The following is a 19520-nucleotide window of genomic DNA, read 5'->3' on the forward strand; positions in this document are numbered from 1 at the left end:
GTGCTGGGATTACAGGCATAAGCAGCATCGCTCCCAGTCATAACTCTAATATTAAACTAGAATTTAAAAAGAAAAATTACTTAAAGTAACGAAATGATCACATATGTCATTATTAGAAATGATCACATATGTTATTATTGACTATTGTCTGGTACCTGAGAAGAGGGGGAGTGTGAGCTCAGGGTACATCCTGGCCAGCTCACATGACAAGAGGGTGAGTGACACGCTGTAGAGGGGTGGCAGCGGGCCATGTGTTCCATAGAGAATACTTCCCGGTCTTTGCTCAGCAACTTTCTTCGAGTATACGAAAAGCTTTGCTTCAAGGATCTGTAAAGAGGTAGGAAAGTAAAAAGTAGTATGAAAAATATTAGCTGGATACTTCAGGAGCATTTGTATTTAACAAAGGTTAGAAGTAACAAAATTAACGCCCATTTAAAAACAGTATTAAAGGTAAAACATCAGTTTAATTAGTATGTTTACAAAAGATTATATAATTGCTTTCTCACTCTTCATAGCCACAAATGATATGGTGAAATAAACAAAGGCCTATCAATAAACAGCAATTACATAATCAACTACCATTTCTATTTTCTGCACTCAAGGATGGACGTTTTCTATGCCAGTAAATGATACGTGCCTGCATGAGTTGCATGGAGATTTCATAAATCTCTCTGTTGGTGTCAGAGGCCTTGAATAGAACAAGGTTTAATAATGTCACTATGTCGAAGGGATAGTTCCTAAAAACACAACAAAACAAAAAAAAACAAAAGCATGGTTTATAAGACAGCGTGGCTAGGTTGTTACCTCTTAAAATTCTAGCTGGCATACTGACCTTGGTCACTTATTAATGACATCCCACCCCCATTTGGCCATTTTTTGCTTCCTTCTTTTTCTATTTATCGGTAGATAAAGGGAAATGACTTTATTTTGGTTTAAAGTTAAATACCGGACACCAGGATAAAAGAACACAAAAGTCTTATCTGATGCAAACAGACGTTAATGCAAACCAACAAGTGAAAAAGACAGAAAAGGATACATGTACTAAATTTCTCAATAACTCACCAAATTAATATTTTCATTTGATTCCTCTAAATTTATTAAGTGCCAAACAACTATCAGGAACAACGTGCAAAGTACCAACGATACAAAGATAGCAAGGCTGGTCTCGATCCTTAAGGAGGGCTTACAGTTTAGTCATGGAGACAACCTGTACAGTCTAGTTCTGATGAGCGTTATGGTGGGAACATCCACGGCATGCTACAAGAATCCTGATGAGGGACACCTACGTTAGATGGGGGGTAGGGAAGTCTTTTCTGAAGAGGAAACAAGTAAAATGGGTCTTGAAGCAACAGGTGATATTAGCCAGGGTCATGGAAGGGGTAGTACAGGAGTGTTCCAGATAGAGAGGACAGCATTTTGAAAGATAACAAGAATGAAACAGCAAGATACCTATTGTAAAAGGGAAGAATCTTTGTGTAGTAGACTGAATAAAATAAGTAGAGGCACAGGAGGTGAGGCTAGGCCAGCAGGTGGGTTCAGAAGATGACGAGCCTATGGACTTCACCCTAAACTTTCAGAGAAGCACTACAGGATTTGCCACGGGGAGGGAGGCAATGGCATTCACTTTTTAAACAATCATGCTGGTTGCTGTGTGGAGAATGGATTGTATGGGGCCAAGAGTGGAACCTGTTACAAGAATCCAAATGGGAACTGATGAGGGCTTGCATTAGGGCAGAAACAGTAGAGACAGAAGGAAAGGAGAGATCTGAGGAACACTAAGGAGATAAACTCAGCAGGATTTGGTAATTGATAGCATGTGTGGGAAGGTGGGGGAGGAACACAGAGAATAGCTTATGTGGCAATTGGCAGTATAACCATATAGAGTAGAGAGATGAAATTCATTTTTTTCTTGCTATGTAATCCTATTTAAAGATGTTATCTTTTCACCATATGTATTTTCTTAGATTATAGTGGAAGAGAAAAGAAACCTCAGTCATTCCCACTGGGGCTGCTGCTTGACCTAGGCAAACCTCTGGCTGAAGGCAGTTCCCAGAGAAGGCTTCAGATTGAGGATTCAGCTGCCATCAGTTTAGCTGGAGGATTGAGTGCCTCCATCCTGAAAGAAGGATCTAGGTGGCACACCACGGTACCCATTACAAGAGTAGTTGTTTAGGATATGTTCCTAAAATGGAATATGTGGCAGCTATTAGGAAGACTGAAGTGAGCCTTATAGTTCAGCGAAAAAGCAGATCATCGAATAGTACTAATTCCTTCATTTCCCCATAGATGTTGACCCCAAGGGCCCACCCTAATAAATGTCCTGTGTTCAAATATCCATCTCAGTCTCTTTTCTGGGAAATCCACCATTTGACATGCATTGATAGACACTTAGACTGTTTTCACTTTTTCATTATAGTGCCACAAACACCAAATGTGCTGGCCTTTCTTTAGAAAAAATTCATAGAGAAGTCATGCAGGGTCAAAGGGCACATTTAAAATTTTGGTAGATACTGATATATTGCCATCCAAAATAGGTTTATTAATTTTTATTCCAAAATGATTACTTTTCTGCAACTTGTATTTTTAAATAAGCACAGTCTGCTTGGTGGGTCTGATGAAAAACTGGGGAACTACCCCCAGATGATGGTGGTGATGTTGATGAGTGTTGAATGATGGGTGACATTGATGTTATCATGTGCTTACTTTGTGCCAGGTACTGTGCCAAGGCCTTTACTTAGATTTATTATTTAATCTTCACAACAAGCATGCAAGGCCTAGAGAAAAGTACTTGCTTCAGGTCGTGTAGAAGTGGTGGAGTCCAGACTCCTAGATAAGTCTGACTTCAAAGAATTCAAGCTCTTCTCCACAATGTTCACAGTCTCCTAGACAGCCCACAGTAGTGCATTTCATAGCCAGTGTAGTTTGGAATTGTTACAAACTGCTGTATCTTGGAACAGACCTTTCTGCCTATAAAAGTAGAAAGGAAACTCCCTTCTGAGCCTTATAGTAGCAGAGATGCTTTACCTACGTCTCTGTCTTCTGACACTGGAATTTAATACTAATACATTTATATATATACAAATATTTATATATATATATATGTATATATATGAGCCAAATATATTGCTGAATCACTGGAGATTTAGAGGCAGGAAAAGGGCAGACAAAGCCTCCCTCTTACTAAGCAGGGTCATGCACTTGACCTTGTAATTAGAGAATTTATTTTGTTGTTGAAGAATGAGCTACGAGATTCATGAGCAACAACACTGAAAGGAGTAACAGATCCAGAAAATGAAGGAAACCCAGAGGAGGAAACAATGAAGGAGATTTCAAATAAGCAAAAGAGTACAAAGAAAGTATCTGTACTTAGATGTTGAAAACAGGCTGAGAAATGGAATCTTATACCTTTCAGTATTTAATTATTCAGCATAGGCAGAGCAAGGGTAAAAGATAAATCAAGACAGCTGTGATCACACCAAATAAAAATCAAATGATAAAATAAATATGGGAGGTAGATATGACTCAAAAAGTAAACAAGAAATCAAACTATCTAGAAGAGAGGAGATGTTGAAGAATGTGAGAAATGTCGGCTAGCTCTGGCTTACCTAGTACTACGTTACAAAGCTCAGGACCGCTCTGAGGCATTCTGAAGAGAAAGATTTTACTAGTTAATTGAGGGGATTACTTCACAGCTGTTCTCCTCCAACAACTATTGAATAACAGCGTTTATGGGGTATTTACCATTTGTTTGGCCTTAGGCCAAGAGGTTGTTTTTGCTTAATCATTACTCGAACCCTGTCATCAACCCTATTTCACTAGTGGGTAGGCATCTGCAGTAATTTGTTCAAGAACACACAGCTTGAAGAGAGGTCGAGTGAGGATTTGAACCCAAGATAGTATGTTTCTGGAGCCCAGATTCCCAACTCTGCTCTCCCGAAATACTCCAGATGGCTGACACAACCAAATAAGGTTATTTATCACCAGTTAGGGAGTGCGATTGGGATTTATGAATCATAAGCTTTGCCTGTCTTCCTTGTTGATAGATGGATATTATTCCCTGAAGAAATGGGCATTTGCTTCTAATAATTCAAGTTTGCTAGGCCTGACTTAAATTAGGAAGATTTATAGAAAGTTAACTTAAAGAAAAACAAACACACAAACAATGCCAACACAAACCACCATCAAAAATAAATCCAACGAAATTATTTAAAAAGCAACACTTTGCACTTTGTTCTTAAAAAACAATTCTAAAACATCTATTAAACATGTTTTAAGAGTGTGTTGGAAGGTAAAAGTAAAAATAATGAAATTCTTAAGTATTTAATTAAAATGTAAAGAGAATTCTGGTGCGTTAAGCTAGTGATTGGAAATGGCCTATACTCTTAATACACAATTTACCTTGATTTATAACTTTGGAAAGTCATTTAGTTTCTTTCTCAATTTCCTTATCTATCTTATTCTAATCTCATTTGGAGTGAGGGAAAAATCAATACAGACACAAACAGAAGCCAAACAGTTATTTGAACTAAAGCTGGTTAACGAGTAAGCAATTTTTTGTACTAAACTTTTAGTAGTGAGCTGTATCTAATAGCTTTTAATCAAATATGTTAACATATTTTATGAAAAATTTTGCAAAATTAATACTGCCAGTTCTACCACCACTTTCTTTTTCCTAATTTCCTTTGGTCCTATTCAAGTTCTGTTCTGACTTTCTATCTCCTAATATTACCAGAGTCATAGCATAGCATAGCTATAGAGTTTTGACTAGAGAAGAGTAAGTTCACAGCAGATGCACACACACACACATACATACACACACACTCACACTCACACACAGTCCTTTACTGCTGGAAAAATAACCAAAAAGAAGGATGCAGAGAACCATTTTTCCCCATTGCCACAGCTAATGAACATTGACATATTAATTACACAAAAATGGCAAATCCTCTTTTCTAAAGCTAAAATAGAAAATTTAAATCAACAAGAACATTTAAAAAATTTTAATCTTTCAGTTAATTTACAGTCAATTATGAGTGGTTTCTTAATAAATAAATGTGCTTATAAACTGTCATAATCCTCTACAAATAAATCCTGGAGATAATGATTCCTATTTGAAAAGGAGGAGATCATTATTTATCTTACAAGAATTCTTTGCTTTAGAAAATGACTTGTAGGAGTTACTGTGTAGATAACTTGTTTGAGAAACTTAAAATAAAATTCAGTTTGCATATGACTTTTCAGACACATATTTCATAAGGTCTTCAGTTGCTTTTTAGATGCAAACTTACAGAAGACGAATGAAGCAAGAGCTGAAAATACCACAATTGGTTTTGGAAAAAAGTACTGCAAACACAAGCACAATGACTGCTCAAGCCTCTCTGGAGGCCTGTCTAGACTACACAGGCTGAGAATTTATGTGGAAAGAGCAAATTTAGGCAACAGCTGAAATTTTAAATTCTGAACATGCCCTATTTTGAGAAATGGCAGAAACGCTGGTCACTATCTGGACAGTTGGGTTCAAGCCATTGTATTCTTCTGACCTCTGCCCTTCCTTCAGAATAGATGAGTGTTGTGAATGCAAATAGATATGCAGTATTTGTCTAAGAAACCAAGATAGTGTATAATGATACCTTAAAAAATACTTGGAACATAGCAGGTTTTATGACCTAATATTTTTGTGACTAGAGATATCATTGAAATTGAGACTATGTTGCTAAATTTATTAAGCATTTATTTGTGCTCCCTAAGGAAAAATACCTAGACTTACTCAGAGAAATTCAGTGTAATATTTCGTGAGATGGCCATGCAATGCAATAAATTTGATTAGGATAGTTCAAGCCAAGTTCACTGGGAGAAGGGCAGTGAAGAGGTGAAACTTATTTTTGTCAAAGAAAGAAGTCCAAGTCATAGTTTCTAAATATATTGTTAAAAATCAACGGGTCATGTGAATGAAACTTTATTTTTAGAATGTTGAAATATCTGCAAAATTAAAAAAAGGCACTCTGGATAAAGAGATTTTTGTAACAATGTTCTTTTGGTAATGTCCTAAAGTATATTTTTTAGTAATGCTTATAACAGGAAATAAAACTTGATGGAAAATCAGGCAGTTTAGGTTATATTCATTTGCTCTAACTTTTATGGATATTAAAATCTATAATAAAAGCTCTACTACTGAAAGCTTTAGATATGAAACATTATCTACTATCTATATAAAAGAAAGATAAAAATTTTAAGGAGAAACTTGTCTCCCTAAATAGCATGTTCATTTTAGGTTTATTGAAAGCAGACATCTTCCAAAATACTGTTCTTATTAACTTAGACCTATAACAGATTGGAATTTAAAACTAATTCACTTTTACTCTCTTGATCTGGTAGCTCAAGATAGCTATTTAAAGTGCAACATTTAATTAAAAAGGAAAGTTGACAGTCTATATGAATATTTTCAAAAATAAATGAGCTGGTTTCTCTCAATTTTTCTGATACATAAGCTCTTTGTTGGGAATAGTTTATGCAACTTGGAGAACTTTTATTAACCCTTTCATCGTAGCTATGAACTTATCTCAGCACATAAATTATGCTAAATGGCTACACTGAATAACTAATTTATATACCAAAGGCAATGGTTTTAAAAGTGTAATCTATAGTACCGTTGGTGCCACACTTTCTTTTCTTTTTTTCCTTTCTGAAGTTTTTGACAAAGTGAATTTAAAAATTTTAGGCCACTTCCTGGGTTTGGTTTTTTGTAAAGATGACTGACGGGCTATAGTTTACCCTCGTTACAAACATTTCTAGACATTCCTTTAATTCCTATAATGTATCTTCTTTGTCATTTTCAAATCCTGCTGTAATACCTGACTGAATTTCCACGCAATTAGAAAGGTACTGTAACAACAAATCATTTCCTGATAAAATGAGAAAAACCAATGAAACTGCAACCTTACAGGGAGTAGTTTACCTGCTGGGGACATACAGAAAATTCTATATTCTCATATAATTTACTTTGCTCATAGAGTTGCAAAATAGTCAGCTCTCCATCATTCATATCACAAAAGGTAACCCTAAACATACTTGCCACTCATCACTGCTTATAAAAATTCATACCTGCTTCCACACACAGTTGCAATGGCTTTGAAGCAGCCAGATGCAAGTTGGTAGGAACCTGTGTAGCATCGGTCAATTGCCCAATTAAAAAGATTTATTTGGTCAGGATTAAGTTCCAGTAGCAAGACAACAACTTCGCAGCCAAGTTGATGAACCTGAATACATGGAGCAAATCAGTATTATTCGTATTTGATGAAAGAATGTTCTAGAGAAATACACAGATAAAGCTTAGTCAATATAAACTAAGTAAAATGAAAGGAAGACTGAGCTTTCATCTTGGTTGATTTATATGTCACATATTCTTCAAGAGAGTATAGTGTCGCAACTGAAAACTGAAATGGATACATCAAATTTGATCATGTAAGTCTGTTACATAGTGTCCACCTATTCTCAATTTTTACCTCTGAAAAGGGGTGGCCAGGCGCAGTGGCTCATGCCCATAATCCCAGCACTTTGGGAAGCCGAGGTGGGTGGATTACCAAGTTCGAGACTAGCCTGGCCAACATGGTGTAACTCCATCTCTACTAAAAATAGAAAAAATTTGCCGGGCGTGGTGGCATGCACCTGTAGTCCCAGCTACTCAGGAGGCTGAGGCAGGAGAATCACTTGAACCTAGGGGGCGGAGGTTGCAGTGAGCTGAGATTGTGCCATTGCACTCTAGCCTGGGTGACAGAGTGAGACTAGGTCTCAAAAAAAAAAAAAAAAAAAAATAGCGGGGGGGACGAAGCCTTTACTGGCAATTTTTTTTTTCATTTAAAATATGTCGGCAGGGCGCGGTGGCTCAAGCCTGTAATCCCAGCACTTTGGGAGGCCGAGACAGGCGGATCACGAGGTCAGGAGATCAAGACCATCCTGGCTAACACGGTGAAACCCCGTCTCTACTAAAAAAATACCAAAAACTAGCCGGGCGAGGTGGCGGGCGCCTGTAGTCCCAGCTACTCGGGGAGGCTGAGGCGAGAGAATGGCGTAAACCCGGAAGGCGGAGCTTGCAGTGAGCTGAGATCCGGCCACTGCACTCCAGCCTGGGTGACAGAGCGAGACTCCGTCTCAAAAAAAAAAAAAAAAAAAAAGAAATCTTACTGTCACCCCAGGGATGAAGATATTCTGGATTCTTTTCTAGAGACTATTATTTTAGCTGTTACATTTAGATCTATAATCCACCTGCAATGAACTTTTGTAAAGTGTGAGGAAAGGGTCAAATTTCTTTTTCTTTCTTTCATTTAGTAAGGCTATCCAACTGACCCCAAATTACTTATTGGAAGAAACCATTTTTCTCATTGCTCTGCAGTGCCATCTTTGAAATAAACCAGGTGTGCATATACATAATACATGGTAATTTTCTGGCCTCCCTATTCTACTCTATTGGTATATATATACTTATTCTTGGCCAATAGTTCAGTGTTTTAATGACCATACATTAATAATAAGTATTGATTTCTGCTAAAGTGAATCCTCTCACTTTGATTATATTGTTCAAAATTATCTTAGCTATTTCTGGTCCTTTGCATTTATATATATACATATATTTAAAAGGAACTTCCAGTTGTCACAAATATCCTGCTCAGATTTTGACTAGAATTGCATTGTCTCCATATTGCATTGTCCTCCATTCTGGAGGAGAATGACTTCTTTACAATAGTGAATCTTCCAGTTCAATAGCATGGTATATTTTTCCATTTATTAGATGTTTAATTTTTCTCATTAATGCCTTACATATTTCTATGTATGAGGCCTTGCACATTTTTGTTAGGTTTATTCCTAAGTATTTAATGTTAATTCCTAATTTTAAAATGCCATTATAATTGGCATAATAAAAAATTTATTTTTCCAGCTCCTCATTGTTGCTGTACTGAAATATAATTCATTTTTAATTTTGACCTTTCATATGGCAACCATGCTAAATTCACTAATTAATTCCAACACTTTGTCTAAAGACTTGTTGGAATTTCCTTCACACACAATTGTGTCACCTGTGAACAATGAGTTTTACTTATGTTTTATTATTCTTTATAATCTCTTCTTTCCTACTGCATTGGCTACGATCTCCAGTATGATGTAGATAGAGGTGGTGACAGTAAGCTTCCTTGGCTATTTTAATGTCAGAGAGAATACTTTCAAATTAACTATTAAATATGATGTTTACATATTTTATATTAAATATGGTGTTTATAGGGTGTTTTGTTTCAAGGTGCCTTTTGTCAAACTAAGGATGTTCTTTTCTATTTGTAGCTTTGCCAGGAGTTTTTCTCTTGAATAAATGAAGAACTTTATCAAATGCTTTTCTTACATCTGAGATCATGTTTTTGAGATTCTGTGAATATAGTTAATATATAAATGAACTGACAGACATCTGAATATTAACCAACCTTACAGTCCATGAATAAACCCAATTTGACCATGGTAAATCATCTTTTTTCTATATCACTAAATTCAATTTTCTAATATTTTATTTAAAGTTTTGTATCTATGTATTAGAGACAATCTCATGAATGAGACTGCCTTTTAATTTTCTTTCTTGCTACAACCTTTTCTTGTTTTATTATCAAGGTCATTCTGGTTTCACAAAATGTACTGGGACGTATTTCCTTTTCATCCGTTTTCTCTTTAAAAATTTGCATTGAATCCATGAAACTTGTTCTTTAAATGCTCAGTAGAATTCATTAGCAAAGCCATCTGGTTTTATAGTTTTCGTTTTTTTAACACTTTAAAGAAAGTAATTCCCTCTTTCTTGACTGAACTTGCCATGGATTTGTGAATTTTTTTAGTATTGTAACAAATTCAACTTTTGGTTTAATGATCACTACCATTAATTTGTTTCTCTTTCATTAATTTCTACTCTTATTTCTATTATTTCCTTCATAGTACTGTTTTTGAGTTTGATATTCTATTCTTTTTCTTTTTTTTTTTTTTGACGGAGTCTTGCTCTGTCGCCGGGGCTGGAGTGCAGTGGCTGGATCTCAGCTCACTGCAAGCTCCGCCTCCCAGGTTTACGCCATTCTCCTGCCTCAGCCTCCCATGTAGCTGGGACTACAGGCGCCCACCACTTCGCCCAGCTAGTTTTTTGTATTTTTTAGTAGAGACGGGGTTTCACCGTGTTAGCCAGGATGGTCTCGATCTTCTGACCTCGTGATCCGCCCGTCTTGGCCTCCCAAAGTGCTGGGATTACAGGCTTGAGCCACTGCGCCCGGCCTCTATTCTTTTTCTAACTTCTTGTGACGGATGCTTAGGTCATGGATAATCAGCCTTTTCTCTCTTTAATATGAGGGTCTTCAAAAAGCTCATGGAAAACGTATATTATGAAAAAATTACGCATGGATTAAAAATTTTTTTTGCACCAAAATAAACTTGTGCTAACTTGTTATAACGTGTCTGAACAGAATTTAGTTTGAGGCGCTAAGAAGGAGAAGACATCAGTTTGAAAACAGCCCCTATTGGAGTAACATGAATTCTGCTGAATTTGAAGCAAGTACAAACATCCAATTTATAGCGAAGCTTGGGTAGAAGAATAGTGAAATCACTGCTGCTTTACAAAAAATGTATAGGGGCAATTCTCCCAAAGAAATTAGCAGTTTACAAATAGATAACCTGTTTTTTTTTTTTTTTTTTGAGACGGAGTCTCGCTCTGTCGCCCAGGCTGGAGTGCAGTGGCCGGATCTCAGCTCATTGCAAGCTCCGCCTCCTGGGTTTTACGCCATTCTCTCGCCTCAGCCTCCCGAGTAGCTGGGACTACAGGCGCCCGCCATCTCGCCCGGCTAATTTTTTGTATTTTTTTTTTTTAGTAGAGACGGGGTTTCACAGTGTTAGCCAGGATGGTCTCGATCTCCTGACCTCGTGATCCACCCGTCTCGGCCTCCCAAAGTGCTGGGATTACAGGCTTGAGCCACCGCGCCCGGCCAGATAACCTGTTTTAAGATGATGATGAAAATGAAGCCCACAGTGGTAGACCATCCATACCAATTTGTGAGGAAAAAATTCATTTAGTTTGTGCCCTAATTAAAGAGGACTGATGATTAACAGCAGACACAATAACCAACACCACAGACATCTCAACTGGTTCATCTTATACAATCCTAACTGAAAAATTAAACTTTAGCAAATGCTCCATGTGACGGGCACCAAAACTCATCAGCAGTAGACAAGCAGAGCTTTCAATGACAATTTTCAACAAATGGGATTAAGATTCTACAGATCTTCAAAGAATTGTAACAGGAGACGGAACATGGCTTTACCAGTGCTATCCTAAAAGCAGCGCAATAAAAGCAACGGCTACCAAGAGATGGAAGTGGTCCAGTCAAAGCAAAAGTGGACTAGTCAAGAGCAAAAGTCATGGCAACAGATTTTTGGGGTGCTCAAGGAAAGTCACTTGTTGACTTTCCGGAGGCTAAAGAACAATGACATGTGCTATTATAAAAGTGTTTTGAGAAAGTTAGCCAAAGCTTTAGCAGAAAAATATCTCGGAGAACTATACCAGAAAGTCCTTTTTCACCATGACAATGCTCCTGCTCATTCTTCTCATCAAATGAGGGCAATTTTGCAAGAGATTTGATGGGAAATCACTAGGCATTCATCTTACAGTCCTGACTTGGCTCCTTCTGACTTCTTTTGGTTTCCTAATCTTAAAAAAATCTTTAAAAGCCACCTAATTTTCTTCAGTTAATAATGTAGAGAAGGTGGCACTGATGTGGTTAAGTTTCTAGGACTTAGTTCTGGGATGGATTCTTTAGGCATGGACTAAGCAAAGACTTCGAAAAATGTCTTGACCTTGATGGAGATTATGTTAATAAATAAAGTATATATTTAAAAAAAATTTTTTTTTTTTTTGAGAAGGAGTCTTGCTCTGTCGCCTAGGCTGGAGTGTAGTGGCCGGATCTCAGCTCACTGCAAGCTCCGCCTCCCGGGTTCACGCCATTCTCCTGCCTCAGCCTCCCGAGTAGCTGGGACCACAGGCGCCCGCCACCTCGCCCGGCTAATTTTTTGTATTTTTTAGTAGAGACGGGGTTTCACCGTGTTCGCCAGGATGGTCTCGATCTCCTGACCTCGTGATCCGCCCGTCTCAGCCTCCCAAAGTGCTGGGATTACAGGCTTGAGCCACCGCGCCCGGCTATTTTTAAAATTTTTATCTTTTAATTCTATTCTTCCACAAAACTTTTTGAAGTCCCCTTGTATATGTGTTTAAGGCTATGCATTTCATTCTAAGAAAGGCTTTACTTACAGCCCACAAGTTTAGTATATAGTACTTTCATTATTCTTCAGCTAAAAATATTTTCCAGTTTCCATAGTAATTTATTCTTCAACTCACTGGTTATCAGGAAGTATTTTTTAAAAGTATCTTTTTGTTATCAAATTGAATACCAACTTAATGCTACTCTGATTAGAGAACATAGTCTACCATTTCACTAATGTGACCTTTGTTGAGATTTGCTTTATGACCCAGCTTATGGTCAATTTTGATAAATGTTACTGTCTTTTTTATCTTGATGTATCATAGCGTAAAGTGAACAACACATAAATCTATATTTGTATGGCTGATGTGTGAAGAGGTTGTATTGTGAACAATGCTTATACATGTCAGTAACTCAACTGACGCAGAACACAAAAGACATTTAAAACCAATGTATTTTTGCCTATACTTACTCGTAAATCTTGACAAGCCAGAATGTTGTCAAGCCATTTATATAGGTAGCCATCTGGGGAAAGGCCCACATTGTCGAAGACCGGGCCACAGCACAGTACTGCTGACATTGCCTGATGATAAAAACACAAGACATGGAAGTGAAACTTGGAATGATCTAATGGTATCCAACTGACTTTATAAAACATAATTGTCAGACTTACAAATGATAAGGACCCTCTAAAGACACTTATTTCCCCAAGATTTTTAAAGCACTCTTTAGTAGATTTAATAAAAAGTACCGGATTCCAAATTTGGCTTTCATAAGAATTAAAAATCCATAAGTTTACCTTTGTGGACTTTTAATTTTATAATTATAACAACTCTTTATGACCAGAGTAAGTATTCAAAACCAAAAAACCATTTTGCAATATTTAAAATAAGCTTTCCTTCAATGTTTCAAGTGAATTCTGCTTATAAGATAAATATAGCTTTTCAAATTTTGCTTTTACAACAAATATTGGACTAATGTATTGAACTGAGACAGTACAAAATATATGAAAAATATGAAAGTAAATAATTATAATCCTTAATCAAAGGTAAATAAAATGAAAAATATAAATTCAGTTCCTCTAAAGGGGTGGGTGGAGGGAAAAATCAAGGGAAAGTAGGAGAAGAGGAGATCTTGAATAACTTTGTAATTGGCAGGTCCAACTGACTATCAGGGCCATAGTTTAAATTAGCTCCACCGAGGCGAAGGTAACCTGAGAGTCAGCAACTTATGTTCCGTATGACAGAGCTGATATACAGTTAGTTTTCTGAAGGAAATTGGACTGTAAAGGAGTCATGCTTCTGAAGGCTTTGAATAGTCCTAGTTGGGGGGAAATTTATTTCTGGCAGTCTTCTAGGACAAAAGGACATTAAAAAGGGAATGTTGCTCTGGGTAGACTTTGAACTTGGGGTGATGTCTATTTTTTTTCTTTTTTAGGTTGAAAGTTAATTGACAAGGCAGCTATATACTGGGTAAATGAGCAAAAATATATGGTTCCCATACAGGAGAAATATGAGAAGAAAATGGGAGCTTAGAAAAGCTATGCATGTGTGTGTCCATGTGATTTTTTTGTACGTGCGCTTAGATTTTATTCTATTCTATCGTATTATTTAAGTTTATTTTTAAGGCATGGTTGTTAGTTTCCTGAGAGAGACCATCCATCTGACAAAAGTCATTCGTGAGTACAATGTCACCTACTTTTAATGCACAGTACTGATATCTTGTAATCTGATGATTTCTGTCACTGTAACGGTCCAGAGGAGTGAACATAATGCTGAAGGGTCCTGCCCACTGGCTGAATAAGATGAAAAGATGGTGCCTCAGGCTTTGCTGGGGGAAGAGAAATCTTCGGTGGTGAACTACGGAGAAGAACACACTTAGAGGTTACAAGACTGGAAATACTCTATATCGCTATTATGTATATTTCTTACATTTTGAGGAAAGGAACCACTTGATTTTTTAACTACGATTTTCTTTAGGCAATGCAACGTGCACTTAAAAAGTCAAGCCGTATTTCTTTTCTAAGCGTTCACTCTTCCCGTCCTCACGTTGCAGTCAGCAGCCCCTTAACTCAGAGTGGGAAAGAAAGATCAAAAACAGGACCTGCAGGGATTTTTTTCTAATCAATACCTGGGAAAACTGCAACACTTCCCACTCAGCTGCTGCTTACATATTAAATGTTTTTTGACTGCTGCCCATCTTTAAGAGAACTCGGAAATAGCATAGACTGTCTATTTCAAACTCACATAGGTACTTCACTGTAACTGAAGAAGTAAACCCCAATCTTAATTTAGGATCACTGAAGCTGAGAAGGATTGGTAAGGAGGTTACTAACATCAACATGGTGAAAAGCAGAAACATTAGTTGACAAGGGGCTTTTTGTAATAATACCAAAAACTTTTAATTATAATAATTTTTTATAGCAACCTAACCAGCTGTTTTTTTTTCTATGTTCTATTAGAATGAATATGTTTCATATCCATTTGCTCTGTGAAAGATAATTTTCTCCATAATGTAATATTTAATCAAATGTAAAATATATTAAGCTTTATATAATTACATTTAATGTGTTGGTAGGATAGAGTCAGAGAGAAGAAATATTGCTGAAATTACCTGTTCACAGATTAGTACAGAGACAATGTGAAAAAAAATGAAGCCTGTGTGAATGTTACCTCTGAATTACTTCCTTCCTATGGAAATCACATCAGTTGATTTTCAGATGGAAGTCAAAACAAAGAATAGAAATGACACACACGAAGCCCGATTTAATACTTATCATTCCCTTTCCAACTCTGTGCTGAGTAATGACAATCTGTTCTCATATATATGTCCTAGTATCTCAAAGTAAATAATCCCATCCCAGACCTGCATAAAGGCCAGTAGGGTTAAAGAGGAAAGCATGGTAATAAAGAATACAAATGGGCTTCCAAGCATGAATGGTAATTTCTTGTAATGGATCACTGTACCTGGAACACACTGAATCAAGTTGGCGACCATTGCACTAAAATGTGCCCGGATATCTTTAAGAATTTCAACTTCTTTGTCATTTTCAGCTTCTAGGAGCATGCGGGTCAAGTCCACGTATTCTAAGAACAAAGCTCCCAGGGCTAAAGTATCCCGCTCTAAGGCTCCATTTGTGCTGGAATAAAGGAAAATTAAATTTTTAGATGATCAGTCTTTACGTCAAACTAATACAGGCTTCATGAAAACTAAGATTCACTGTCACAACTCACACACTAAAGTTGTTCCTAACCTATATGCAGTGTAAAGAAAATACGAAAAAAGAAAAAGTGAGCTTTTGGATTTTTCTAAGTTAAGGGTATTATATTTAAAAACAAAAGAAAAGAGAGAGACAGAAAGAAAGACAAAAAGATCAGTTTGGTGAGAAAAGAGCAACTCGGTAGAATTCTGGCCCTACCTGTCACTTATTACACCAGCATCAGCCAGAAGTTCGAAAATTCGAAGTAGTTGTAGCCTTAACAAGTCTCGCCGTTCTCGGCGTTTCTTGTTCTGTGTAGAAAGAGGTAGTATCACTTACAGACACAGACAAAACAATATTAACTTTGCTTTAGAAAAAGGTATTAAGAAGAGGTATAATCTAGTCATTTTCAATTTTCTAAGCATAACAGTCAGCATATATTTTCTTTCTTCCTAATCCTCAGAGGAAATGCTTGCTATCTATAGGTTGTAAGAGAAACACATCATAAGTGGGTCAGTAAGTGTTAGGTGGCAATGTTGAGAAACAGCAAGTCTCATTTCCCAGCTGCTCCCAGTGTCTGCTGAAAGGCATCTGAAACCAGTGAAAGGGGCAGGGGACGTGAAGTAATCCCAGTTCTGGTCATGGAAGTAACACTGTTCTCATTCACACCGCTGAATTTCTGTTATTTCTTTATTTTTACATTTTATTTATTTATTTATTTTTGAGATAGGATCTCACCGTGTCACCCAGACTGGAGTGCAGTGGCGTGATCTTGGCTCACTGTAACCTTGAACTCCTGGGCTCAAGTGATCCTTCTGCCTCAGCCTCTTGAGTAGCTAGGACTATAGGCGTGCACCACCACACCCGGCTACTCGAGTAGCTGGGACTACAGACATGCATCACCACACTCGGCTAATTTTAAACATTTTTGTAGACCTAGGTCTTGCAGCCTGGTCTCAAACTCTTAGCCTCAAGTCATCCTTCCACATTGGCCTCCCAAAGTGCTGGGATTACAGGCATGAGCTACTGCACCTGACCTAATTTCTGCTATTTCTTGTATCATTGTTACTATATGAGAAAGTTTCTTTTCTCTTTTTTTTTTTTTTTTTTTGAGACAGAGTCTTGCTCTGTCACCCAGGCTGGAGTAGCCGGGACTACAGGTGCGCGCCACCAAGCCCAGCTAATTTTTGTATTTTTAGTAGAGATGGGGTTTCACCATGTTGGCCAGGATAGTCTCGATCTCTTGACCTGGTGATCCGCCCGCCTCGGCCTCCCAAAGTGCTGGGATTACAGGCATGAGCCACCGCGCCCGGCCCTTTTCTAGTCTTTTTATTATTTTTATCCTGGTACAAAACTTTTCAGAATTCACTTCAGGGAAGGTGATGCTGGGGAAAATGCCTCACATGCCAGATGAGACAAATTACATTCTTGGCCATTCAACTACTTGTAAAAAAAACAAGCAAACACACAAAAACCCAAAATTCAATTTTAATTCAAACCTCCTGCAAAAGAGTGTAATAGTTGACATACATGAGTATTTTAAGTTGTTTTGCATTTATATGTTTAGGACATAAAATCTATAGAACCATTTTATACTAATTACTTAATGAAAACTGAAAAATAATAAAAACAACAAAAGTTAAAATATCAAGAGTCATTGTTAAAAGCTGTTAGGTGTTTGTATTCTTTAGGGGAAACCACTGGGTTTGATTTAAATTCAGATAATTGTCCAAAAAACCAAGCCTTAATTATTTAAATTCAAATTCTTACCTCTGGTCTTCTTTCCAGAGCTTCTTTCATTAATGGATGAAGTTCTTCTACCAGTTCTCTACGGACGAAAAAGGTCAGATTTGAAATTCATTGTTTTTGACACCAAACTTGTCACTAAATACTCTATATCCATTCAATCCCAAATCACTTGCTTTTTGCACTTTGCTTCTAACACTACAATCTCCCTGACCTCTCCATTTCCCAATCGTGTCCTAGGCTGGAAACAGGTATTGTCCATCCTTTGTATTATTCGTCTTAATTCCAGTGCTTTGCATATAATTTTGGCTCAGTAACTATTTATTGACTTGATTTTGATTTAATGTTCCAGAGATCTCTATGGCAAAAACAAACAAACAAACCCTATGTGAACAATTAAACAAACAATATTTTCCAAGATTTTCTAAATTCAAGTACTTTACTACAAGCTATGGAGCTGAAGATAAATAAAACTGAGTCCCTGCACACAAGAAATTTTCAGTCTAATTAGTGGAAAAGAGATGGGTGCGATTACCCCAGCGCTGCATTTGGGATCTGTGCTCAGGAGACTGACCTCTAGTTGACTTTAAAACAAAGCCTTTTTTGGATTTCAGAGCTAAATTCCTTTATTTCCACTATATAATAAATAAAAAATTCTGTATGGCAAGTACTAAAATTGTGAGATTCTCATCAAAACCTTTTCTTTTATATAGTAAAAATATAAATCTTGATCACAATATATGTCTTTGTCCTGATTATCTCCAGTTCTCAACATTATACTTTCTAATCTAATTAGTTCTCTTCTTCAAGAAATAACTTCTGAATTGCTAGGTCAAAAAAACAGACAAAAAGATAAGATGTAGCTTGTTGTCAGACCAGTATGTAGGTATTTTGTCTACAGTATGCCCAGGTTTGAAAACCTTTTACTTTCTGGTAGGACATTTTGTTCTATTAAACATCACCAGCCAGGAAAATCCAAAGATGGGAGTAAACTCTATGCCATTTCATACTGAGAGACAGAAAACCTGGGTTCTATTCCTGATTTCTCCAATGCAGACATTAGAATTTCTTCATCGAAGACATGGGAATAACATCGATAGTCTCCTCCACTTTACAGCGGCCATTTAACAAATATTTACATTGTGAATATTTACATTTAATATGTCCTCTCAATAAATTTATGAGATGGATTCTATAATTATACTCACATTTAAAAAACTAGACAGATACACTTATTTATTTTTATTTACTATGCCAATTTTACAGTGGAGAAAACTGAAGCCCAGAGACATTAAGTTTTCTAGACTCATGAGGTTAGCTGGTTACATAATCTTACCTGTCTCTAGGAATATTTAGAGGTCCATATATGCAAAACAATCTTAGATTAGTCGGGAAAGAATGTTGGGTAATTTCAGGGATTGTTATTGTTATCTCCTTGTATTTCTTTTCTTTTTCTTTTTCTTTTTTTTTGGTGACAGAGTCTCACTCTGCCGCCCAGGCTGGAGTGCACTGCAACCTCTGCCTCCCAGGTTTAAGCTATTCTCCTGCCTTAGCCTCCTGAGTAGCTGGGACTACAGGTGCACACCACCATGCCTGGCTATTTTTGTACTTTTAGTAGAGATGGGGTTTCACCATGTTGCCCAGGCTGGTCTTGAACTCCTGACCTCAGGTGATCCACTCGCTTTAGTCTCCCAAAGTGCTGGGATTACAGGCATGAGCCACTGTGCCTGGCCATCTCCTTGTATTTCTAAATGATATTTTGTCTTAACTAATTAACCAATAACTAGTAAAACTCTGGTTAACTGGTACCTACACAGTCAGAACCCACAATTACTTCTTTTAAGAATGAAATCTGGGCCGGGCGCGGTGGTTCACGCCTGTAATCCCAGCACTTTGGAAGGCTGAGGTGGATGGATCACAAGGTCAGGAGTTTGAGACCATCCTGACCAATATAGTGAAACCCCGTCTCTACTAAAAATACAAAATATTAGCTGGGAGTGGTGGTGTGCACCACTGTAATCCCAGCTACTCAGGAGGCCGAGGCAGGAGAATTGCTTGAACCTGGGAGGTAGAGGTTGCAGTGAGCCGAGATCACGCCACTGCACTCTAGCTTGGGCAACAGAGTGAGACTCTGTCTCAAAAAAAAAAAAAAAATTAAAAAGAAAAATCTGACTCTAACCATAAATAACTTAGATCTTTTTCAATAGCCTCTAAAACATCTTATTAATCTTTATTTTTCAAGTAGAGTTTCTCACAAATGCTTGGCGGTTTCTTATTTCTATCTACATGGAAAATTTTGTTTGAGATTTTAT

The 19520-nt window shown here is 37.2% G+C and overlaps 1 protein-coding gene across 6 annotated transcripts in view; it reads right to left on the minus strand.

The window, feature by feature from the left end:
* FRY (FRY microtubule binding protein) overlaps window positions 1–19520 on the minus strand; it is a 270718-nt gene that overhangs the window by 98879 nt on the left and 152319 nt on the right. For all 6 annotated transcript variants that reach the window (XR_004443018.1, XR_004443019.1, XR_004443020.1 and 3 more), the window contains exons 24-31: window positions 17233–17290; window positions 15682–15773; window positions 15230–15402; window positions 13962–14122; window positions 12736–12846; window positions 7102–7256; window positions 638–737; window positions 156–327 (exon numbers count right to left, since the gene is read on the minus strand). Coding sequence is in view for 3 of the 6 variants with exons in the window: in XM_033235758.1 (XP_033091649.1) it covers window positions 156–327; window positions 638–737; window positions 7102–7256; window positions 12736–12846; window positions 13962–14122; window positions 15230–15402; window positions 15682–15773; window positions 17233–17290 (1022 nt within the window). In the remaining 3 variants the exon portion in view is untranslated. The remainder of the gene's footprint in view (window positions 1–155; window positions 328–637; window positions 738–7101; window positions 7257–12735; window positions 12847–13961; window positions 14123–15229; window positions 15403–15681; window positions 15774–17232; window positions 17291–19520) is intronic.

Source organism: Trachypithecus francoisi, unplaced genomic scaffold (assembly GCF_009764315.1).
Source record: "Trachypithecus francoisi isolate TF-2019V2 unplaced genomic scaffold, Tfra_2.0 Contig01461, whole genome shotgun sequence".
Taxonomy (NCBI): Eukaryota; Metazoa; Chordata; class Mammalia; order Primates; family Cercopithecidae; genus Trachypithecus; species Trachypithecus francoisi.